General features: G+C 54.5%; 1 protein-coding gene across 2 annotated transcripts in view; it reads left to right on the forward strand.

The window, feature by feature from the left end:
* The first annotated feature begins 17,482 nt into the window (after positions 1-17,482).
* UNC5B (unc-5 netrin receptor B) overlaps positions 17,483-24,805 on the forward strand; it is a 59,804-nt gene continuing 52,481 nt past the window's right edge. For both annotated transcript variants that reach the window (XM_064464634.1, XM_064464636.1), the window contains exon 1: positions 17,483-17,625. In XM_064464634.1, coding sequence (XP_064320704.1) covers positions 17,547-17,625 — 79 coding nt within the window. In that variant the 5' untranslated portion in view covers positions 17,483-17,546. The remainder of the gene's footprint in view (positions 17,626-24,805) is intronic.

A 24,805-nucleotide genomic window follows, 5' to 3' on the forward strand; every position in this document is an offset into this window, starting at 1 on the left:
GGCAGTGACACACATTGTTAGAAAGGCCAGGCTGAATCAAGAAAAACAAGTGAGATGACACTCAGCAATCAGTAATTCCTCCCCCTCACTCATAACTCTGTCAGCCCTTTCAGCTGGATTGTCAAAATACGTTTGTCACAGAACAATTCTTACTCTCTATTTTTTTATTATTATTATTTTTTCCCCTTTTTCAGACTCTGGCTGAACTCATCCGTTTGGAACAAAACCCAATATTCATTTCCTCTCTGGGCAGTTGATTTTATTATTGGCTCACCTGCTTCTGCAGTTGAAAAGCTATAATACTAGCTGGGTCTTCAAAATTAAATTTTGTTGGGGTTTGGGTGGTGGTTGTTTTTTTTTTTCCCAGCCTCACGTATTCCATGGCTGCAGGTTACTGGCAGGGATTTGAAGATGTACTTGGCAAAGGCACTTTCTGTCTGGGATGGGGATGAGCAAAACAGGAAGCCTGCTTCTCTCTAAATCAGCATCTTTCCAAAGGCTCAGACTATTCCAGAGCAGGACGGACCTTGCTTGTGCCTTGCACATCTTTGTCTCGGGGGTGAAGTGGAGCCGTGGGCAGTCACTAGCTGTTCCACTGGGTAGATGAGCCTAAAAAAGGAAAATGTGGGTTACTTGAGGGGGGATGCGAAGGCCCCTGCTCAGCCCCAGCTTGGCAGCTGGAAGCACTGCCAGGCTAGGATAGACTTGGGATGTTGCTTGGTCTTGAGATCCTTCCCAGGCTCCCTGATTCCTGCTGTGGCAGGATGAATTTTGCTGCTTGAGGGACTGTGTTCAGGAGGCCAGGCTCAGTTCTGCAGTGCACCACCAGCTTTGCTTATCGTAGTTACTGATCTTCTCTTCTGGTCTAATAGAAGAAAGACCTTGGGATAAGGAGAGAAGGACCCACATAGCCCATTGCATTGCTAAGACTGGCTCTCCCAAGCCAGACCCAAAATGCTCCAAGGGCTGCTTGGAGAGCTGTGTTAAGGGCTTAGAAACTCCCAGTTAGCCACCACTGGATTAAACTCCTCACCTTTCTGTGACTAGGTGATGTTATCTTCATTCTGCAGCCCGAGGAGCGAGGCCCAAGGATAGGAACAAAACCCTAATCTCTGCTGACGCCAGCTTTCACCTCCCCAGCAATAGCCTCTGCCTCACTTGCCTGCATGCGTGTTTTCCATGCCTGTCTTTTCCGTGGGAATCCTGGCTGAGACATTTGCTCCCTCGGCGCTCCCTACAAATGCTAAACGAGGTGCCAAAGCCAAAAGCTGACCTCATCATTTCTCAGCAGGAAATAAGTTTGCCAACAACGGGCATTTTCACCGACCTCATATTGTGAAAGATCTGCATCCCGTCTTACCTGGAAATGCCAGCCACGAGACAACGCTGGTAGCAGGAGCCAGCGTTTTTACTGGAAGGAGTATTTTTAGCCTGGCAAGGCATTGCGCTGGGAAGCTTATGCCTTCAGACAGTAATACCTTGGTCCGTCGGAGCAGGCACACGGGCTCCCCAGCTGCACCATCCCCCTGCACCCCCAGCACCGCGGATGGATCCAGACCTGCCCGCCAGCGCGGGTCAAGGCCGACATGTGTTAGAACACGAAAAGGAATCGCAGCTGAAAATGAGAGGAAGGGGAAGTGTGAAGAAAACCTTGTGGGTGTCAGACAAGCCCACCCCACCCCCCCAGCCCGCCCTGAGAGGTCTCCCAGTCAAATAACGCCCAGGGAGGTGGCTGCTCCGGCATGCACTCGCCGTTGCTGCTCTACCCCAGGAAACCGGCGCCGAGGTGGCCTGGGGAAGCTGGATGCTGCTGCAGTGCCCGTCATCGTGCTGAGCCGCTGCTTCCCCGCGCTGCCAGGCACTCACCCATGGAAAGGCATAAATCCGCAGGGGGAGAAGGGCCACGCACCCGCACCCCCTCCAGGCTGGATTTTCCCCTGTGATACGAGCTGTCACCTGCTATACCTGCGGACAGACTGAAGAGCGGGAAGGAGCCAGCAGACACTACGTGTCCTACACGCTGGACTGCCCACACAGGTTTCTCCCTCCCAGTTACCAGCTGCAATAAAGGAGCGGGCAGGACCAGCCTCATGAGTGAGACTGGGACTGGGATGGTCTGGGCTGCGTTTCCAGCCTCTGTGCCGGCTGTGCTGCTGCACCTGCACCGCGCGGATCTCGCAACACAGATGGAGCAGTCAGGGGGAACCATGCCGTGAGCCGGCAAGCCCAGAGCTGGCTCCTGAACAGCTGGCTTGAACCCCAGGAGAAGAGGATAAATCCCACCCAGAGCGTGTGCAACAGCTGGATTTTGGAATAAGGGGGACTGTAGGAGGGCCCTGGGGGATGCGGAGCAGGCAGGCTGGCTGCAGAAGCCTCTCTGCCTGCATCCCTGACCCATCCCATCATCCTGCCCTGCACTGGTACCGTCAGGTCACACCAAGCAGTGGCTGCCTTCATGCTGGTCTTCCCCTAGCAAGCCCCCTTGCACCCTTCTCCTAAATAAAGATCTCCAGCCTCCCAGTAGCTGCATGCCATTTTCCCAGGCAGTCCTGGGCTCTGACCCGTCCTGCTGAGACCTTGCCCGTGCTGTCGCAGCAGCAGGCAGGAGGCAGAGGCAAGCGATGGGGTGGCGGGTGAAGCCGGGGACCCAGAACATGACCAAGTAGGTGATTATTTTATTCTTTTGGGGGAAGGAGGAAGCAATTTCCATGTGGCGCTCCCTGGGTATACCTGGAGGGCGCAGCTGATGAATAGGACTGTTTTACTTGCCGCAGGCTGAGCCACGCAAAGCTCAAGAGAGTTTTTTTCCTGAGCTGCTCCATTAACACAAACAGACAGCAATGCTAGCTGCTGACACCAGGGTTAATTAAATCCATCTCTCCATCAATTCTTATTCAACTATTATCGATGGTCATTAGATCAGCGACAAAGTGACAAGCAAACAGTAATAGACTCATCTTAACCCTTGCGGTGCTGGAGAAGGGTAAGCAGGTTAGGTGAGTGGGGAGGTAGCAGTTCTGGTGCTCTGCTCAACCTCTACTCGCTCTCCCTTAGAGCGTCCCACCTGTATTTGAATTAGTCCTCTTGGTAGGGCAGGTGACCAGGCACACTGCCCCGAGGAGCAGAGTCTGTGCCTGTGTCCCTTGCTGTCCATCTCCAACAGCTTCATGGCCTGAGGTTCCCACAGGAGCTGTGCTGTTCCGCAGGGACGCTGGGGACAGTGGATGCAGTTCGTGGCACAGCGACACGTGGACCGAAAGCAGAAAGGCCCTGCTGCCGCATCCTTCTCGCCACGACACAGAGGTGGCAGGATGCTACGGGGCGGCTGCGCCTTAGTGTTGGTCCATGGGGGCAAAAAATTCACTCTTGTCATAAGGTGGCCCCAAACTGCACGGCAGAGTCACGGGGGGTGATGCCACCCTCAGAGAAGAGACCCACAGAGCTGCTCTGCACACCTAAGCAGCTAAACAAACCATGGGAATACTAGTTACTGGAATAACTCTGTCAGTTAAAGGACTAACAAGACTAAGGGCAATGCGTGCTCCTCGAGCCCTTCCTTCTTGCAGCAAGGCAGAGCTGATTTCCTCCCCCCATGCTCGTGTCCTGAAGGCCCTTCCAGTGCCACTCACGCTTTTACAGTCAGGCTCGCAGGGGAAAGCTGCTGCTGCTGCTCTCTTCCCTCTCCCCCTCTGATTAACAGCTTAAATGAGAACTGAAGGCTGCCCAAGGGCTGCAATACATTTTCACGCTTCTGCCGCTGCAGCCAACAAGCCAACGTCCAGCTCTCTTCAAGGTCACTCGCAACCTTCAAGTGACTTTCCAGCTTGCTTGGGGAGTGATGCTTGCGTCCCGCGGTTCTAACTCACGGAGCAAAGAGATGGGGTCTTGCTGGGAGCGCTGGGCCGGGTCTTGGTGGTGGCTCGCACAGGACACACGCTGATGGGTTATGAAATGCCTGCAGTAAAATAATACGTAATTCTGTGCATGCATGGTGGTAAGAACCCCACATGTATTTACCCTGATTTTTAGCCTGGTCATAGGTGAAACCCTGTGCCAACATTGCCCTTGGTGGTCCGTGGAGGTCTTTCTAAACACCTGGGGTAGTCCTCGGAGGTCTTACATGCCGGAAGGGTGGGCAGGACTACTCGAGGTGACCGAGCAAAGCCACCGCTGTTTCATGACCGCAGTATCTGGGGTTGCATTGGTGGGTGTGCTGTAGCCCAGAGCTCTCCAGCTTTATGCTTTCTACATTAGCAAAGTTATGAAGTGCCACCAAGCACCCATGTCCAGACTGGAAGGGCAGAGCTTTAGGTGCTTGTTGCTTGCAGTGGAGGCTTGCGGTGACTTCTTAACCAAGCATAGTGCAGGTAGACTATTAAAAAAATACATTTATTACCACTTTTCTGCCTCTTACAAACTTTCTTGGTCCTGTCTTCTTGGAGTCAAGCTGGCCATGGTGGTGGGGCACAGCCAGGCAGGGCAACGGGGCACAGCTTTCTGGAGAAGCTGCTTGAACACCCTCCCTCCAGCCTCTACCCAGAAGTTTTCAACGTGAAGACAAGATTTCCGAGTGCTGGTACAACTGCCTTGTGATGGCCTGTCTGCTCTGCCATGGAAAGGGTTTGTTCTTGCAGGGTTGCCTGGGGTTTGTGTTTCTGGGAATAGTTAATAGCGATGGAGCTGGTTCATCCCTTGGCAGTACACACTGCTGCATCACTTCGGTGTTTCTGCAGCATTCAGAGATCTCGGCCTGCGCCACAAATAGCTTTCTTTGTGTAGCTCTTTACATCGGCTCTTAACACCTGCAGAAACTGCAACATGCTTGAGAGATGGCGAAGAAACACCTACAAGATGGTAAAACCCTTCGTTGGTAGAGCTGGAAATGGGCACGCACAAAGCGAACGTCCAGGAGAAAACAGAAGAGCCAGGATGCTGCAAGGAGTGCGTGTGGCAGACTTCTGTCTCAAAACACAGCCTCGCTGCTAGCGAAGGACCTTCTGGATGCTGAGGGAAGACCCTGGCCTTGCTCGTGGACCTCTTGCAGGGTCCGTGCATGGATGAGCCCTCACCACCTTCTCGGGGTGGTGAGAACGGCAGAGCAGCAATGGCAGGTAGTGCCTGCCAGTGATGGGCTAATCCTGGCCGCCTTGGTCCAGGCAGGGAATGGAACATCAGCGGATGGAGAAGCAGAGGCATAGCTTTGCCATGGTCATCTCTCTAACTGGGATAGATAAATAACTCTCTGATATTCCCCCTGTGCACATACCCGAGGAGGTATTTTATCCCTGCTCTTCTTCCGTGGGAAATGGTGATGCCGGATGGGCATGTTAGGAAATGTCCTTTGTTCCTGAGCAGAGGGAAACAGCACAGAGGGGGAAATTGCTTTGGGCTCAAGCAGATCGCCTCAGGCTAAGGGCAGAGCTGCAAGGCAGAGCAGTTGCCCTCTTAATTGCAGCCCTCTCCAGCTCCCTTGATCCAGCAAAGCGATGGTGCCTGGCAGGGACCCTTGGCTTTGCTGGAGGGCAGCGAGACTGAGCCTGAACATGGCATTAGGAAGGAAAAGAGGTGGCTCTGTGGCGGGGTGCGGAGGGGGCAGAAGCCCCCCATACGGTGGTCTGGATGCCTGGGTGGCGAGCAAAGCCCGGGAGCAGCCCTGCTCTGGGTAGGGAGAGCGGCTCTGCTCGGCAGTTTAAACCTCACAAACATCCCTCGCTTCTCGAAAAGGAAAATAATTGCCATATTCATTTGTGGAGGGAAATAATTACTTCATTCATGACATGAAGTCAATTTTTGTCCTGAACCAGAGGGAGCCCTGTACTGACAGAGGGAATTTCAGAGAGAGCAAAAACAAGCCTGGCATTTGTACACCGCAATTAGAGGCAAGAAAGAACCAGCGGTGGGTGTTTTTTTTTTTTCCTTTTCCTTTCCCTGTATTTTTTTGCACATCAAATCAGAGAATGGGTAAAATGTTCTGGCTTCTCTGGCTCAGGCTGGGGGGAGAGGAAAGGTCTCCCTTAACTTTGTTAGCTGTGTTGAAATGTTGCAGTTCAAAAGATGACTGTGGCAAGAGAGCGCTTTCCCCCTGCCTTTGCCACCGCAGCCAGGTGAGGACTGATGGGCAGGTGGAAGGAGCCTGTCGGTCGTTTAGTGGGGCCAGGAGAGGCACAGGCAGGCACTTAACACAGGTTAAACAATTTATGGCAATTAGAAAGGAAAAGAATAAAAAGGAAAAGGCTAGAAGGGCTTTCTGCCTGTACCAGTGATGGGGTCAAAGCTGAAATCTATTCCTTGGAAAGATCAAAGGCCCAGGCTGGGATTTCTGGGCGAGCAGCACAAACTGCTAATGGACCTGCGCTTGCATACTGGTGTGCACAGGCGTGCTTGCTTGGCCACTGGCGCGGGCAGCAGCAGCAGCAGGCTTTCCTCTGCAGGCTCCAAACGGAGGTGAAGTGTTCCGACTGCAGCCGGGGAGGGTGCAAGCCCGTGCACCCCACTGCACGCCTTGCTGCCCCGAGCTGGGGTCCCTCGCGGAGCCAGGGTGCCTCCTGCCATGGGACCTGGTGTCTGGCAAGTGCCCGGGAGCGTGGCCACCATGTGAACAACGGGGCTGCCGGGAGCCCCGGGGCAGGGGGAAAGGGCAGCTGGCATCCTGCAATGGGGACGCGGAGGCTCTCGCAGGTAAATTATAAGCCAGAGCCTTTGGTACAGCTCCTCTGCTGTGGGGCAGCTCGGGCTAAGTGCCGACCGAGCTCCTCGCTGCAAAGAGGCTTCCCGTGCTTAGTCTGGGCTGCCCACCGCGTGCCTCCGGCTCTGCTCCCCGGCCCGTCCCCTCCCGGAGGGAAGCTGGGGGCACGGCTGGCTCACCCGGAGCAGAGGGGAAGGTGAGATCTGCATGGGCTAATTGATACTAAATTATGTGGGAAAAGAGGAAACTGAAGGCGGGTGGTTCTGTAAACATATCTATTTTTCACAATCTGCACCACCATAGTTGAAGCCGGTGTCAAGGGTGATCTGTGATAGAAAATTGATGAAACATTGATGTCAGGGGATGAATATTTCAGGAGGAGCTCTATACATTGTACAGTGCTTTTCTTAAATCTTTAACCAGTGATGGATAACCTTGAGAGGGGTGTTTATAAGTTTATTCTGTGGCAAGGGGAGCAGGGAGCCCGAGGGGGTTTGGGGTGTGCTGCCCCAGGGAGGAGGGTGATACTCCGGTGTGAGGTTCAGCACGTCCCGTTGCACAGGACAGTCCGGCTAAGCTGGCACTGCAGGGAAATTCCTTGAGGCTAACACATGCCGAACCCTCCCCAGCTCCAGAAGCAAGCATGGGATATAAAAGTCAGCCCCAGATCCATCTTCCTTCCTGCAGCCTTTGGAGCATCCCAACCCTGCGGCTCCCCTGTGCACCAGCTGTAGCAGCTTGACGCGATCCTGGCCTCGACGTGCATCCTCAGACTGATGGAAAACAAGTTTGCAAGCTGCTTTCTCCTGCAGGTTGACTTTTAAGTGTCAGCACCTTGCTTCAGCAGGGAATTTGTCCCAGTTCAAAGGAGAGGGAGAGTAACTGGGGTCTGGCTGGGGACAGAGAGCCCGAGCCACGAGCAATAACACCCCAGGAGAAGCTCAGAGCAGCTCACAGCCTGGTGAGTGGAAAAGTCCTGCTGGCTCGTAGCTATTTTGAGGTAAGGCATTAATTGAGGACCGGAGGGAAAACAATAAAGCCATCCCCAAAATAGAAGCTGTCAAAATGTCGTTGCTAGGAGGGAAGCCGAACCCGATTTTTTTATTTTATTTTATTTTTTGTGTGTTGCAGAGCCCGTTGGATTCAAAGCAACTGCGAGGGGGCCCGATTTGGGGTTTTTCTTTGCTCCCACCAAACTCAAACTTCTCAATGTCCCCTGTGCCCAGAGCAGGGGCCGGGGAGGCGGCAGCAGCCGGGCACGTGTTAGGACTAATGCTTTTCGGTGACATTTAGAAGATGCCTCAGGGGCCCTTTGCAGTTGTTGCTCCAAAGATTTGCTTGTTTATTTTGGAAATTAGCAGCATTCAAGCTTTTTTATTAATAAGACCTCTAAGAAAAAGGGGTTTTTTCACATGGAGGGAGCATTGTCTGGAGGACAGAGGGTCAGTGGGATTTTGTTTCCAGGATGGGGAGAGAGAGGAAAGATTTGCAAGCAGGAGGGTGTTTTTAAAGAGCAGTTTTGATGTTTCATGTACAAAACCAGTGTTTTTGTAACACTCAGGTGTGCCTTTCCGGGAGCAGGACCACTTGCCACATCAACCGTGCAGCTCCTGCCTGGGGCTGGTACCTGGGCAAGGGTCATCAGCCCAACAGGACTGGCTCCTCCCCAGCAGCCCGAAACGGAAGCAGAGCTAGATGATTTACACTTCTCCCACCCCACCCTGCCTCTCCATAAACAACATTCACCTCAGGAAAACAGGATGAGCACAAGGAGGGGAAAAAAAAACCAAGGAGGAAAAATCCTGCTCTGTTCCCCAGAAGCTTGCACCATCCCATCCCCAGCTGGGCTCACGCGGTGGTCCTTGGGGGGCTGTCGGTGCCACGGGGCAGGGAGCCCCTCCTGCACGGTCCTTTCGGGTCATGCTCATGCCATGATTTCTGAAGCCCCATCAGGAAGGGTGTTTTCCTGCCACTGATATTATCTCATAGCACTTTTCCATCTCTTTCCCCTGCGCAGAAAGCTACAAATCGAGACCCTGAGGCATCCACGTAGCACCAGGAAGACTCTTGTATATCTTTTTTTAAAGATATATTTTTCATTTTGCAGTGTTCAAACACCATCTGCTGTTTTGTACGGTGGCGCTTTCACAGGAGGGGGTCATTTTAAAGTGTAAATTGTTCCTTAAAGTACATATTGACAATACCAGGGCTGAAATGGCTGAAAAAACCCTACGGCAAGCACGGGAAGTACCGCAGCCCTGGTCTGTAATGGCCATCCTCATCACGCGGGGGCTTCGCTTCCTACCTTCCCACCTGGGAGAGCATCTTTGGAGGCCGACATCACCCCACCGAAGCCACTTGGGCTTATAATAATAAACCGGTAATGCTGCCTGCGGCATGTGCGCCTCATGGAGGAGCACGGTTATCGGGAGCATCGCTTCAGAGGGATGCGCTCGGCCAAAGCCAGGGTAATGGAACGAGACCCCTGGTTAATCCCCAGGGCACTTGGTCTCCATTTCAAGGTGAGCAAAGCAACAGCAAATACCTGGTGAAGAAAGTAAGTCCCTGATCTGTAGCACTTCGAAAAATATGAGTAAAATAATTGCTGCAGCCGGGTGGCTGCTCTCCTGTTTCTTGTGACGGAGCGTCACCGGGATGTAATGACTGCAGCAGCGTGGCCCCATGCTATTTCAACATCAATTTGGTATCTCATCTCCAGCTATCACCTTATTTATTTTAGAAGCTTTAATTTATGTCGGGCCAGGAATGCCAACTGTCCCAGTTACGTGAAGGTGGGGGAGCGGCTCCTGCAGACTGCACGTGAGTCGGAGCTGGGTGCCGCAACAGCCGCGTCCCTAGGCTTGCCTCCTGCTGCACCGGGGTGATGCTACGGGAGCTCCTGCCTCGCTCCAGGCTCGGGCACGTGCCATAGGCTAAGCATCTCCAGCCAAGCACTGGGAAGCAAACGATGATTTTTGTGTGGGGGTTTTTTTTTATTATTTTTCCTCCCCTTTTCTATTTTCTCTCTCTCTTTCCCCCCCCCCCTATTCTAGCTTCTTGCTGGCAACACCAGACGTTATATTTTGACGAGTTAATAAACATCTCTCCCGGGAGTGAAGGAGCTCCAGCATGCTCTGCTTCACCATGTTTTACGTCTGACTAACAGAGTTTGCAGAGCAAGAGGTGTTTTTTCTAGTCTGAGAACTCAGTGGCTCACGTTTCAGACTTCTCCCTGAAGCTGCTTCCCTTCCCCGTGTCTCAGAGGGATGATATCATGATGCTTCTGTGTTATCTCCTGGGGTCTAACCCATCGCTGCAACCTCCTCTAGCCCTTTCTGCCACCCCACACCTACTCCCAACCCCAGATCATCTCTTGGATCTCATAGTTTTAAGCCATTTATCAGCCTTGGATATTAAGGTGTGCGTGTACCTCTTGCTCCACGGCATCTCTGCAACCATCACGCTCTCATGGTGCAGGGTTTCTGTGCTGCCAGGAATGCCCTCACTGCTGGTGGGGGTCGCTGATGAACACCAGGCACTGCTGCAACGAGCTGCTGGTGGATGCCAGGTCTCTGCATCGGGATGCACCTTGTCTTGCTCCTTCCAAGCACCGGTAACACCAAGTGCCACAAACTGTGGTTTTCATCAGCCTTTCAGATCAAAAACCAAGAGCTCTTCATAATTTTGAGACCAGCAGGTGAGGAATCCCTTGGAAACCTGAAGAGCAGGGACAGGCAGATTTGGCTTCAAATCCTGCCACTTCTAGGATGCACCTCACAGCCATATCAACCGCGAGGCAGCTGCTGCCTTCGTGCCTTTTGGCAGGAAGAAATGAGACCTTGGACGCGGCACAAGGGAGGCCTGGGAAGATGGCACATGGTCTGGGGAGCCAAATTGCTGGTTCGAACTTGTAGAACATTATTGCTTGTGAATTATGGATAGTTATTGCACCTCCTGGACAATAAATTATTGAGCTGACACGCTGGATGGAGAGCGAGGAGCCGGTGCTGTGTTTACAGCAGGCGGATCTGGCGTGTGGTGTCTTTGCAGGGAGGGGGGGGATGTTTCTCTCCCTTTCCTTCTAAGCAAGAGCATCTCTACCTGAAGCTGAGGAAACAGCAGGGCTCTGCCCGCCATAACGCACCAAGCCAGCTGTGAGGGCAGCCGCAGGTGAAAAACCCTGGCAAGGGATCCCGGAGGAGCTTTGGGGGCGTTCCTCCCCAGTCCAAGAGGTTTGGGAATGGATAACACCAGTCTGCAGAAGGAAATGAGGTGGGTTTCTTAAAAAAAACAAAACACAACAGGTATGCTCACCCAAAGCAGGAGGCAGGGCAGCACCCCGGCTCCTGGCTGCGAGGAGCAGCCTCTTCCCCCTCTGTAGCATCAGACGTTGGTTTTGCCTGCAGAAAAGAGAAAATTAAGCTTAGCCTGTTTGGTGTATGGTCGGCCGCTTAATATTTGTGTTGGAGATGGAAGATAAAGCAAGCTAACCAATTCTGTAAATGCGAGGGTGCCTTTCAAACACGACTGTGTATATAGACACAGGAAACCAGCCGGCCAATATCTTGGCAAGATGGAGTTAATGGGGACCACGGCCATGGTTTGTGAGCCCAGGCACTCATCTTTCTTACACACAGGGGTGAGCACTCTTCCCGGGGAGCTGTGTGGTTAGCTCCCGCGCTTGGCTTGAGCACAGCCTGGTTCCAAAGTCTGCCGTGGCCCTGGCTCGCCAGCCTCCCGCCCTATCTCCCCAGAGCAGCCTGCCCAGCCGCTTGACAGGGACGGGGATTTGGCACCTTGCTGAGGTGGTCATGAATCACCCCCAGCATCTGCTTTGGAGAGGGGCAGGCGGCGGGAGGAGGTACCCCGTGGTTTCTGAGCCCGGCTCAGTTCAGCCGTGAAGCAGAGCGGTGGGTTGGTCCCAAGACGGGGCAGAGAGACACTTGTTCCTCTGCTGCCTTGCTCTCCAGGACTGCTTGTGCCACCCCAATGCAGCTTTGCAATGCCCAGAGCTCAGTGCCTCCCTGCACTGGTACATGGACAGGAACCCTGGTGTCTCCCCACACCCCTCTCTGCCTACGCTATAGCATCATCCCAGGCACTTCTGAGGTCCAATAACCTCCCCCTTGCTCTCAAGAGGATTTGGGGAATAGGTTATTCAGGTGACGAGACACTATTTATCTCCCAGGCCGCGCTGGTCTTGCATCCCTGGCAGGGGACGGGCAGGTCTGCCGAGCGCCTTGTCCCACGTGTGTTCCTGGCAGCGCTGGGCTTAAGGACTCCCTGAGGTGGCTGTTCCATCATGTTTAACAGACCCTGACAGACCTGTGTGCCCCTCGAGTTTGCCTAAATGCTTTCTGGGGCCCATTTAGGCTGTAGCTCTCCACAGCATCCTGTGGCAACGCGCTCCATAATTTAATCATGAGTGACGTGGAAAAAGCGCTGTCTTTTGTTTGTCCTTAAACCTGCTGCCCGATAACTCGATTTGGACACTCCTAGTTCTTCTGTTGGAGGAAACGGGGAATTATCACTGCCTCTGCACCTGCTCCACAGCACTGGTGCTTTTATACTGACCCGCTGCGGCTTTTCTTTTGCTTGTCCCTCATTCATTCCTACTGGCAATTTCCCACTCCCCTGGCAGCCCGGCCTGGCATCGTGCGGAGGGTGGAGCCGGAAAGGTCTCCGCTTTGCTTCACAGCTGTGTTAATCTCCACTTCTCCTCAGCTTTCTTCTTTTATAGGTGTGGGAGAGATGCTCAGGGGGCAGTGCTGACTCCGCTCCCGACGCCGACAGGCTCCCTCTGGAGCAAACCGTGGCCTGGATGAAAATCCCCAAAGCATCTTCTGGTGGTTTTGGGTGCTTGCTCCTGCCCGTTGGGCCCATGTGTGCACGTGTGGACTTTTCCCCAGCCACCCAGCCCAGCCCCTTGCACGGGGAAGGGTTCATAACATGGTTATGGTCACCTTGGGAATTACTTATCTCCTAACCAGGCTTCATGGCCTTCATGGCAGCTCCCACCTCCTTCCCCCTGTGGGACAGAGATGCCATGAAGCACCACCCGGGGGGAGGAAAGAGGTGGCATGAAGGACAAGGAGAGGGTGAGGACGGGGGGGGTGTTTGTGTCTGCCTCTCCCTCAGCCAAGCGGGATTTCCATCGCATCTCAAGCTGAAGACAAGGAGGCTCTGGAGTCAGTAGAAAGTGAAGCACTTTCCCTAATCGAATCACACGCCAGTGTCACTCGTAAAGCTCTGCAAAGCAGAAAGGACTTGGGAGCCACTGAACCACAAATACCTCTTCCCTCCCCAGCGGCTCCGCAGAGATCCTGCCTCTCCTCTTCTCCATCTCTTGCCCATGAGCACTGTTTGGGAGGGAGCCAGGGTAGGGGCTTAGAGGTCCCACCTTGTGCTCCATGTCCGGTGCAGGGCCATCACACCAGGTATGCCACGGGCCTTTTTTTGGATTTTGGGAGATGTATATGGTGCTTCATGGTCTTAGTCTTCATCTTGGGGGGGGTTCTGCCTTGCTGGTCATGTCCCCAACAGGAATGTCTCCCTCCAAGCAGGCGCTGGGCATGCGTCACATCTTGCTCATCCAGCAGGTCTTCTCCATCTTCAGCTTCCATGAAGATGCTACATCTTCTCCTGTGCCACGCTTGGGTCCTTCGCGAGCCCCTGCCAGCCCGAGAATGGGATGTGAAGTGTACAGCCACCCCATCTGGAGGTGAGGGGCAGGAGGACAGTCCCTTTCCTTCCTCTCCCCACCCCAAGCCAAAAGAGGTCACCTGGGGACCACAGGATGCCTTTCCCAGCATGGGGTTGGGGAGCCCACGGAGTCGGGGGAAGGAAGGGTCGGTGCCAGGGATTGCTGACGGAGGTGGACATTTCTGAGACAGCCCTTCGTTCAGGTTTTGCCCTTTTTCTGCTCTAGCTCTCCCTACGTTACAGACAGAATCAAATTCCCTGTCCTTTACAGGCAGTGGCTGGGACTTCTCCGTGGCAGCAGGTCCATCAGTGGCAATTTCTGCAGCCTCCTTCGGTGCACCCAAAGCACGCAGGCGAGGAAATTGTCAGTAGCACGGAAAAACAAAATAAACCACTGTTAAACCCAGTGTTTACTTCGTGCCGGGGCCCTCTAGGTAACAACAAGCTCCCTAGAAAAATCCCTCCTTTAAAAAAAGCAGGGGGATTTCAGCCCGGCTGGATTCCTGGAGGAGGGAAGCGGCTATTTGTGGAGCGAGAGGAGATGTGGCAGGGGCCGGCTGAGCCTCCTGTGGTGGCGGGACCAGCAGATTTCAGCAGCGGCTGCTTTCCCGGAGCTGGAAACATTTAATTTGCCACATTTGGTCCCTGCTGCTGCGGGTGAGTCTGTGGGGAGCTGATGCCAGGGCGTCCAGCCTGCAGCATCCCAGGGAAAGCAAAACTGTCCAGCCAAGGCTTTGCCTTGCTGGGGAAGCCCTTCCCAGTGTCTCAGCCCCATGTTATCTGTGGCTTTGCTGCATAGCCTCTCTCCTTCCCCTGTGTGCATGTCTTCAGATGCTCTCTTCTTACTAATGCCTAATTAGGTTGGAGGGACTGTTTGGCCTGATAGCATAGTTATGGATAATGCTATGCAAATTGTCTTGAAGACCTACGAGCCCCCAAATAGATAAGCACCTCCAGCTATCCCCGCGCTTAGCTGCCTGCGGCCCTTCCAGCACACCATGGCTGCAAACAGCATGCAGGGGCTTTAAAGAAAATGCTCTTTTTTTAAAAAAAAAACCACACTTTCCCCCCAATAGAAATTTCTTTATACCGTAAAGATATTTTGACATCTCAGTGCAGCCTTATGCCAGACAGCTGAGAGGTTTAGTGAGGAACATAATAATCTGAAAGAAAAAGGCACTTTTAGAGGACATTTCAGCCCACCTAAGGTCCACTCCGCCTCTAAAGTTTGGGTGGGAAAAGACAGCCACCCCTCCCGTGACAGTCCGATCCCAGCCGAAGGGCAGCATGACCTCGAAGTCTGAACAAGCAAGTCTTTGTCTCACCTCCTGATTATGCTTTGGGAGTTTCCTCTGTTTATTATTCATCTGATTGCGATCTTTTTTAACGCTTTAATGCACCCACCCCCCCCCCCGGCTATGCTAAAGACCCAAATGCCTGACTGGAGACACGCACCAGAGAGGTCGGAGGGTCCCTGCTCGGATGCTGTGTGCGTCACCAGTGGGATGCGGACTGCTGGTCCTCCTGCATCCCTGAGCGGGAGCGGTCCCTCCCTGTGCCCGGAGCAGGATGCCAAAAATCAGGCGTCCCCTCCGATGCTGCCCCTCTCCTGAGCCATACCCACACCAGGTTGTGGGGACCTGTTCCCCTGTGCTGCCCGCTTGCCCTCGGCTTCGGCCGGTCCCATCACCCACTGGCCGCCTGGGGCTGGCGACAGGAGCCGAGCCCTGCCAGCCCTGCTGCGGCCCCACGGCTGAGTCCTGTGCAACTCGTCGCACCTCCTGATCAGCTGCTGGGAGCAGTCCTGTTGTGCTGGGGATTTGATTGACCTGTGAACACCAGGCCATTAGAGGAAAACGAGGGGTAATATGTAAACACCTGGGAGGAAAAACAGCCCTTTACCTTAATGATAGTTTGTCATGTCATATTTTTCTAAAATTGCGACATAGTGGTAAGCTAACCATTAATTTGCATTGCTTTAATTCATATTTTGAATACCAGACAAGGACTTAAACACCACCCAATTTAACCCACACATTCTCACTCATTTCTACAAAAAAACCCTTACAAAAGGCGCACTCTGCTTCCAAAAGCAGGGGTTCTGGGTGCCCGTCGGCTTCTCCGCTTGTTAATACCAATACCTGCACCGGTACCAAGCTGCTCGTCAGAGCCCCTCCAAGTGCTGTACACACTGGTCCGAGTGTTATTGTTGTTATTTAATGAAAGACTGAACATCTCCCAGGCACAGAGCCCTCTCTTGCACCAACGGTCACTAAGCTCCGGTGCAAGCGCCCCGACTTCGGGGCTGCACGTGGGGCCAGAGCCGAGTGCCAACGTGCCCTTGTGTTACACTGCCTCGAACTGCACGTGTGGCCTGATCCAGCTGGAAAACAGCCTTTTTCGCCGGTTTCTTTTCCCAGACCTCTCACCCCCAGCCCCTCTCCAATGCCAGCACTGCCGGGTCTGCAACAGACACATTCCTTCCTCTCGCTGCCCAGCCACGCTCTTCTTTTATGGCTTCACCCCATCGACAGCAACTGGAAATGAGATTTTTTTTTTTTCTCTTAAGCCTTTTCCGGCACGTCCCACTGCTCTGTAAATACAGGCTGAAGCGCAGCTGAGTGCAGGATGCTGGAGGTAGCACTCAGGGTAACTGTAGTGCTGGCGATGTGCAAGTGGCCCAAGCACGAATAACCCATTTTGGGGTCTGGCTGGGGTAGCTGCGGGACTGGCCGAGGGGCAGCCGGGCTAGGAGGAGAGAGAGGGTGCTCTGCATGGGTGGGAGAAGGCAACTGGGCAGTGGGGAGAGCTCATGACAGCTCTGAAAGGTTTCCAAAGGCGGATTTTCATTTTTCGGTGATGCCCAAAAGGCCTAGCCTAAGCACAAAGGCCACCCCTGGCACTCCTGCGTCCCCAGGTAGGATCCTGTGGTCTATGTATGACACCCCCATTCAACAGCAGAAGCCATCCCCCCAGCTTCTCCATCCCATCCACGGTTCCCGTGCCCCTTCGGAGGTGACAACCGAGCTCGAGCCAAGGAGCAAACCCATGGCTGGAGCAGCACGTTGGGCCTGGAGAGAGCCGGTGACAAACCCACAGCCCCAGTTCCACTGGGCGGTGAGGCACAGGCTGTAATTACTGCCTGCCTGCCAGGGTTTCTTCGCCCCCACTGCCCTACTCCGAAGGAACTGAGCAGCTGCCAGCAATTAAAAGGAGTTAGCAGTTCCCATGCTATTTTAACCATTTATAGGCAGCAATGGCAGGCCCATCTTCCTTGGTGGAAGGGAGTGGTTTTTGCTGTTACCCAGCATTTTGCAGCCCTCCTTGTGCAGATGCTGCTGTGTGAGAAGCAGCATGGCTCTATCATCGTGCAACTTTATTCAGCTTGGGGTTGTCTCCTGTGCTGGGCACTGCTGAGCCCCTTTTGCCCCTCTCCAGTGAGTGAGGGGGCAGGACAGGGCTTAAACCCAGCCTAAGGACAGAGTTACCATGTGGAAAACTGCAGCCCCACTGCTCATAGTTTGCAAACTTGCAAGTTTGCTTTCAGTTCTTTGCAAGGGGGGTGATGTACAGGTGTTGAGGAATGGCAGGATAACTCCTCCGGTGTGTGTTTTATTTTTTTTTATTATTTATGTAGATGTGCCTGGGGTTTTTATGCTCCTGTGAGCATGCTTTGCAGCCTGGGTTTCAATCCTGGTTCTTGGGGGGGGGGGGGATGTAACAGTCCATTAAGGTGACCCTGCGGCCCTCACATCGTTAGCAGCAAAAGGACACGTCGCTTCACGCGTTAAAGTATTTTTGCCGGCGTGTTTCTCCCCGAGACAAGCCTCGGGGGTCGCCGGGCCGGGGGTGGGGGGACACGGCACCCGGCGCCGATGGCGTTGCGGGGCTCCCCCTTGTGCCCGCACACCCCCACTGCAGAGCCCGCTCCGCCCGTCGCTCCTTCGCGTGCCTTTTCCACCCTTGCTCCCGGCTCGGCTCGGCTCGGCTCGGCTGCCGGGGGTGGGGGCAGGGGGTGAGGGTGAGGATGATGACGGGGCGGTGGCGGGGCCGCCCCCGCCCCGCCCCGCCCCGCCCCGCCCCGCCCGGCGCCGGGCAGCCCGGCAGTGTGGCGAGGCGGGCGGGCAGGCAGCACCGCTCCGCTCCCGGCGCCGCCGCCATGCCGCCCCGCCGCCCCGCCGCCCTCCTCCTCCTCCTCCTCCTCCTGCTGCTGCTCCGCCGGGCGCTGGCCGCCGCAGGTAAGGGGGCCTGGGGGGGGACAGAAGTTTTTCGGGGCGGGAGGGGGGACGGGGGGCAGCATCCCCAGCTGCCTTCCTCCCCCCCCCCCCCACCCCCGGAAAAAAGTTCACTGCGGTTTACCCCTTTTTTAGGGGTAGCTCGAAGGGGTTTCCAACCTTGGGGCATTTATTTCCTTTAAAAAATATTTTTTCTTTAATATAGGGGCGTGCAGGGGAGCGCGGGTTTGGGCGGGGGGGAGCTGAGCCGCCCTCGGGGCCGGGGGATGCTCCGGGGGATGCTCCGGGGGATGCTCCGGGGGATGCGGGTTGGCATCGCCTCCCCGCCCGCCGTGCCGCTGCCGCCTGCTTATATTCTTTATATCTATAATTTTTTTTCTATTTCTGGGTTGTTTTTTTTTTGCCTTGAGAAAAGCAAAACAAACCCAGCCCTGTTTGTAGAGTCGCCAGCTGTGATTCCCCAGCGGGTCAAATAAGTAATTATTCAGCCTGGATATTTTTTTTTTTTAAAATCTGCATTTTCATAAACCAAGCTATTGATGGCCGGGCAGCTAAGTGGTCTTTTCCTATGGCTCTTCAAAGTTTCCTGTGCGCAACCCAATCTTGTGATTGAGATGCACTTAAATCCAGCCCTTCCGTTGGTAATCCCTGCCACAGACAATAAACAGAGGCGCGTCTCTCCTGCTGCCCTCTCTCGTTAGGACTCCTGTGCTCAAATTCAGCCTTTCCACTATATTTCCAGCACACACCCGAACAATCCCCCCCTCCCCTCCAAGAGCATCCTCTGCATCTCAGGACTTTGTCCTTTGTCATCCTCCGGCGGTGGCAAAGCAAAAGTGTCGGTGTTTATCCTCCAGGTATAAAAAGATGTCCTCAGCTGTAGAGCTCAGAAGTGGAGCCCTATAAAGTTTGATGGCTTTTAGAGGTTGGAAGAGACCATAACTGTAACTGTCGGGGCTCCGGTGATGGGCAAGGTCGTCATCCCCGTGGGAACTCGGGAGGAGAGCCTGTCGCTCGCTTCCCGCAGCTTCTGGCAAGGGTTTGAGGACCCGTTGCGAAGCTGCGCACAGCCAGATTGGTCGTGGTAGTAGTTAAAAGCGTCTCCTGACAAGCTGATTTTCTAGGAAAATGAACCAAGCCTTCTTTTCTGAAGCGTAATTAAGGTGATGAGGAATTTTGGGGAGGGAGTTTAATTAGATTAATATTTTTTCCGCCTCCACCACACAAAGATCTAGTGTGTTTCAGCAAATGGAAAACAGAAATGCCACTATTGACTTATTCAGTGGCCTGGACGTTGCTGCAGCAGCATCTTCCAGCCAGAAGAAGCTCTCCCTTTGCTGGAAAGCTTTGAGCGCTGGCAGCCGGTGTCCCGCTTGGCCGGGAGCAGCCCGGTGTGTGCCGGGGGGTCCCGTGCCGTGGGAGTGGGCAGCGAGGGGCCCGGGGGCCCCATATGGCGTGGGATGCTGTGGGTGGCAGGGGGTTGGGAGGGCTGGATGAGCCAGGCTGCCGTGGGTCAGGCTTTAGCTGTTGCCAAGCAGCGTGGGGATGCTGGCGGGGGATGGATGTGGGCTGGGTGCAGGACCCCCGTGCCTGGCTCTGACCCGTGCGGTGCTCTTTATTTTTGCGTGCACCAAGTTCACGCAGGGGTTGAAATAAAACTGGGCAAGAGGAAAGGAATGAAGAAAAAAAAACAAGTTAAACCTGACCAACCTGGGTCAGTTTGAGTCTGGGGAACTTTCTAAAGGCATGCCGTTAATCTGGCATACGTAAAGCTGTATAAAGTTTTTAGCTGTAGAGCTATAATTAGTGTTGCTCCAGGAGTGTTGTGCAGAGATTGCATGTGATGATGCAGAGGAGGGAGCCGAGACGGGTGCTTGGTGCCCTGATAATCTGCTCGCTTCCCCATCTTTGCCTGGTTTTAGGGAGGGAGAGAGAGACATCACCCAGACGATAATTTTATCTTTTAATAACGGAGAATGTACGTATCGTTTGCGTTGGGTTTTGCAACGGAGGGGGGAGAAGTGTTGTTTTGGATTGGGGTTTGAAACCCAGAAGTAGTCGGCCCGCTCACCTCCAGCCTCCTGCCGTGCTCTCCACTGCTGGGGAAACCCCAGCTCCCATCCATGTCCCCCCCTCTCCCGGTCCTGGGGTTTTGCCTGCCGGGCTGCTCGCCACGCTTCGTGCTGCTTGTGTGTGCTACTTTCAATAGGGAAGCAACTTGGTGCGAGGATTTTGAGCTTGCTTGAGGGCCTTTCCCCACCAGGCTGCATGGAGGTTGCGGAAGGGCTGCCGAAATCCAGCGGGTGATGCTGGAGGGGGCTTAGCTGCCAAGGGTGATTGCAGACGGTGTGACGCTGCCATCCTGGCGAAGGACTGTCCTTCCATCCCTCTGCTGTACCACCATCAGGGAAAGAGCTGGGAGGGAGGGAGGGGGATATGGGCGCTGCCGAACCCCAGCGGCACGAGCCGCGGGCTCCTGCACGCCGGTGGCAGGGGCTCCTGCCCGCTGCTGTCGTCGCGAGCAGATGGCTGGGGGAGAGACCTCCAAGACCTGTTGCTCATCAGCAAAGCCTGCCCTTGCAGGAGGTGGAAGCTTGCTCGCTTGAGGACAGCGGTGTGTGGAAGGATCTGCTCTGGCTTTTTGTCTCCTCCTTTAGCTTATTGGTTGTGGAGCCTTCTCTCAGACGGGTGCTCCCTGTGCGTGATAGTGGCAGAATGAAATAACGGAACAATAAAAAAAGGAGAGAAATAGGAAAATACTACTTTAAAGAGGGCAGAATCTCTTGGAAGTGGTAGTTGAGGGGTAGGGGAGAAACCTGGATTGCGTTTTCTCTGCTTAGAAATCAGAAGTGCACCACTGCTGACCCAGTCAGCAGCTTGGAGAGTCCAGCTGTGTCCTTTTTCTCCTCTACTGTGTAAGGTCCCATGGGTCCTTTTGGTGCTGTGCACGCTGGCTCCTTTTCCATCCCTGTCCTAGCCATGCGGGAATTTAAAGGAAAAAAAATAATAAAAAAAAAATCTGTATTTTGGGTCAGTTAAGCAAGCCAAGGTGATGCAAGGAGCTTGGTTTTGCTTCCATTTCTAGCAGCAGCAGCGCTTTCAAGTCCTCAGCCCTGCGGCTTTCTCCGTCCAGCGTGTTTGGGGCTGGTGGGCTCAGCCCGCCAGCCCCGTAGGTTATCGGGAGAGTCCGTGAGCTGGGCTTTGCTCCGCAAAAGCCGGGCTCGCAGGCCGGTGCCGGGGAGGCGGCAGGAAGCGCTGGGCTGCGAAGTGAGGACGGAAGGGGCTGTATGGAGTCTGCGAGGAGTTCATTACAGCAGATGTCGGTGCCATAAAGCCACAGGTTCCTGCTGTTTCCTATTCACTTATATCCTCCCGGCTTTAGCGATGCTAATGTGAGTGAAAACATTTGCCAGAGCGGGGCGGAGAGGCGGGGGCATAAATCACCAGCCCATTCCCTCTGCCGCCTCTTGCCATCCCACCCGCGTGTCTCGCCTTGGGAAGCGAGGGGATCAGTACGGGTGCAGGGGATGCCTGAGCCGCTTGCTGGCTGCCGTCGGCCCCGCTGTGGCATTTTAAGGCCCGCTGCCTCCGATTTTGGTTTTCCTTAATATGTAAAGCTGTAATTTGCTGTAATCAGTTGTATTGTGCAAGCCACCCCTGCTCGTGACTCAGAGCGCGGTGGCACTGAGCTGACACAGCCCTGGCCCTTTGGACGCTGGGGGCGAGGGGGGGGGTCTGTGTCTGGTGGCACGAAGACTCATTCCTCCTGCTGGGGAGAAGGGAGCTCGGGTGATCCTTCCCTGGCTGTGCCAGAGCTCAGGACTTCAAGGAAACGTTGCGTGAGATGCTTTCCCCCCCCAAACCAGAGCTTTTGTGGTGCTCCAGGAGCGGTCAACTGGTAGCTTTTGCGTGATGTGGCTCCTCACATCAGGCTGGGGCACTGGAAAAAGTCACGCCGTGGGGTTGCACTAGGGCTGGGAAATGGAGAGCTTTGATTTGGGAGAAGCAGGAAGCCCCATAAAGCTGCTCTGATGTCTGGTTTCTCACCCGCCCTCCAAGGGACCTCTGTTGGTGGGAGCCTGGAGGCCCCTGGCTGAATGCAGCACCCTCCCTAACACTCCCTAAATCCTCCGTCTTGCTGTCCCCACAGCCCTGCAGGCTTGGCTGACACTTGAATTTTTACTGTCGAGGCAGTTTGGGAGCGTGAGTTTCCTTTTAGCTTCACGCTGGGGTCCCAGCACAGAGGGTGATGTTGTTCTCGAGGGTCCCGGCTGGGTTTTGGTTTAAGTCAGTTTTGGTCCCGTTGGGGAGCAAAGCACTAAAACCAGGGGCTGCGTGCATGGGGGAGGCTGGGGAGCCAGAAGGCAAGCAAAGCATCCCGGCTGCACGCAGTATTATTTTTGAAGCCTCCTGGTTTTTTGGAGGCCTGACTCACGGTGCAGGAATGCGCTGGGCTGGCAGCCCCGGACCTGCTCCTTGGTGGAGGGGAAGAGCTGCCGTCTCCTCCTCCCAAGCCCGTTCCCCGTCCCCTCTCCTCCCAAACCGCCGGGCTGGGCTGGTAGCAGCCACATGTTTGCTGAGCTTGGATTTTTAGGGGATTTTTTTTTTTTTTTTTTTCTCCCTTTCCCTTTGCTATTTGCTCTTTCACGTAGGGGCTGCTTTTTTCGATGGGGCTGGGGCAGCTTGGCGGGTCGTAGCAAGGCACCTCCGGGTTGCGCCGGCTGGTTGGAGGCGAGGGAAAGGCAGAGCGAGCCCTGAGATCAAACGCGAGCCAGGCTGGGAAAGGCTGGGTGAAGCCACACTCGAAAACGAGGGGAGGGAAGCAGGAATTATTTAGCACGGGGCTTGCTCCAGCGTGTCCTGCACCCTGCCTTTAATCTCCTGCGAGTCCCTCCCCGCTGCAGCCCGGCACGGCCCCGCTCGGGTCTTCTCTGTTCCCCGCTGCCTTTGGTGGCTGCTCCCAGACCTGCTGGCTCAGCTCAGCTTTGGGGGGGCTGTTCCCCATTGCAGTGAGCTCCCCTAGACCCACACGGGTGTGTCATATCTGGGTTGGGTTTGTGGTGGGTCCTGGTCCTCATCCCCAAACTGGGGGTCCAGGCACTGCTACCCAGTGTAACTTAAGGGGTGTTGAAGTTTGCAAGCCTTAACCCAAACTCTTGGTGGTCGGGAGCGTACCTCGGGGTCAATCTGGTAAAGAGTCTGTAATGACAAGTTTGGCTGCCTGCGTTTCTCAATGTTGGGCTTCATGGAGAAATTCAGGTGGGGAAGGGGAAGCAGCATGTAAATCAAGCCACATGCCACCACGATGCTCAGCAGCAGGCAGGGTGTCTTACAGCTCAAGAGGAAGGAAATGTTTTCGTCTTTGGTGCGGACTCTGCTCCCCATTTTCCCTCAGCCCGCGGGCCCGGGCGCTGCCGACTCCCTTGCCTTGCCTGCCTGGAGCATCCATGGAGGCCGCTGTGCCTTCCCTCCTCCTCCTTCAGCCCTCAGCCCCTTTCCAGAGGGGATTGATGTCCAAGCACTCGCTTGTTTAGGTGCTGGGAAATCCCCTTTCCAGCTAATACATTGCTGACCTTGCTCTTTGCTGTGAGGAGGAGGAATTACCAGGTCCCAAGCCCTGGGGGTGGCTGCAGAGCCACGTGGGGCACATGCATGGGGACGGCAGGCTGTGGGGCAGGCGTGGCGGTGGCACAGGAGTCCCTAAACTGGACTGTGACCACGAGACAAAGCTTCCTTCTGGAGCCGGATTTGCACAGGCAAAATATTTATCGGGAGGAGCATCCCATTGCCTGCCACGCAGGGCTCGGTCTGGGTGGATGGGGCTGGCATAATCCCTCAGGATCTGAAAGGCAAATGTTTTGCACCAGTTTGTTCCCCTTTAAGTTAAAGGCAGTGATTTTACTTTATTTTATTTATTTTTTTTTACCCTGGGAGACAGAGAGTGCGAGTTGAGACACTTACTAAAGAGTAATATACCTTGTTATACAAGGAGCAAACTGAGAAGCCACTCTAGCCTCAAACTCTGAAGCTTTTTTCTGCTTGCATGTGGGGTCTGGGCTGTCCCTTTCCCTTGGGGAATGAGTCCCTTCAGGTAGGGGGGAAGACCTATATAGATTTACAGAGCATCTTTGGGGATCTCCTTCTCTACCTCCACCCCTTTGCCCCACAAGGCTGGTCATCAGCAGTCCATAATACACATGTATATATATATTTATAGCATGTCTCCCCTTGTTTCTCTCTCCTGTTTATTAATTTAAGAGCCAGGAGGAGGAAAAGGGCTTGTTTGCACCATGAGCAATCCCCACCCTGCCCGAATACCCAGGGCTGCAAGCACGGGCTGTGCTTCTAATCGGTACAAACCCCTCATCGAGCCGGACCCAAAAGTCAGACCCTGGCTTCTCTTGTGCTTCCGGGGGGTCCCGCTGGTGTGGCTTCGATAAAGGTCCCACGAGGAACCTTTGCTGCCCCCCGGCTCCCCACCTTCACAAGCCTGTGCCGAGTGTGAAAGCTGAGGGATTGTTTCCCTTTGAAAGAGCGTGGAAAATCTCATTTTGAGACGTTTAATGCGTATTAGATCCATCTGCCTTTGGAGCGGAGGCCACCGCAGGAGGAGAGGCGAGGACTGCTGAGTGCAGATGCCCGGCGCCCAGGTGGGCTTTGGGGCTCTGCGGGAGTGATGGTGTGGGCAGCATCCTCGACCAGAGGATCCGTGCAGGTGGATAGCGTGGGATGGTAGAAAGAGGGGGGTGGGGAACCCACAAAACTTCCATAGAGGTGGAGAAATGCTCTTGGTATCGATGTCACTGCATGGTGGTGCAGGATTGATTTGGATGCTTTGGCTTGCCCTAGGGATAGGTTCAGCACACCTTGATATATTGAACCAAATGGCACTCGGGCACAGGTAAAATACACGGAAGAGGGTTTGAGCGCAGGATGGTGCGTGGGGAATGCTCCTGTAAGGCACAATGATGCTTCTCCCGGTTGAAGCTGCATGGAGATGGACGTGGTGGCCTTTGAACCATCAACGGGAGCCCTTGAGCCTGTCAAGGGGAAGGCTCGCGCCAGGCAGGGAGGTGAGAGAGCGGCTGAGATGAGAGCAAGCTTTTCTCCACCCTGATTTTGTCCTGCTGTTGCCTTGTGAGTCTTCCCTTTTGCGGAGCAACCCTCTTCCCTGGGAGCTGCC

This window comes from Phalacrocorax carbo, chromosome 13 (assembly GCF_963921805.1).
Source record: "Phalacrocorax carbo chromosome 13, bPhaCar2.1, whole genome shotgun sequence".
NCBI lineage: Eukaryota > Metazoa > Chordata > Aves > Suliformes > Phalacrocoracidae > Phalacrocorax > Phalacrocorax carbo.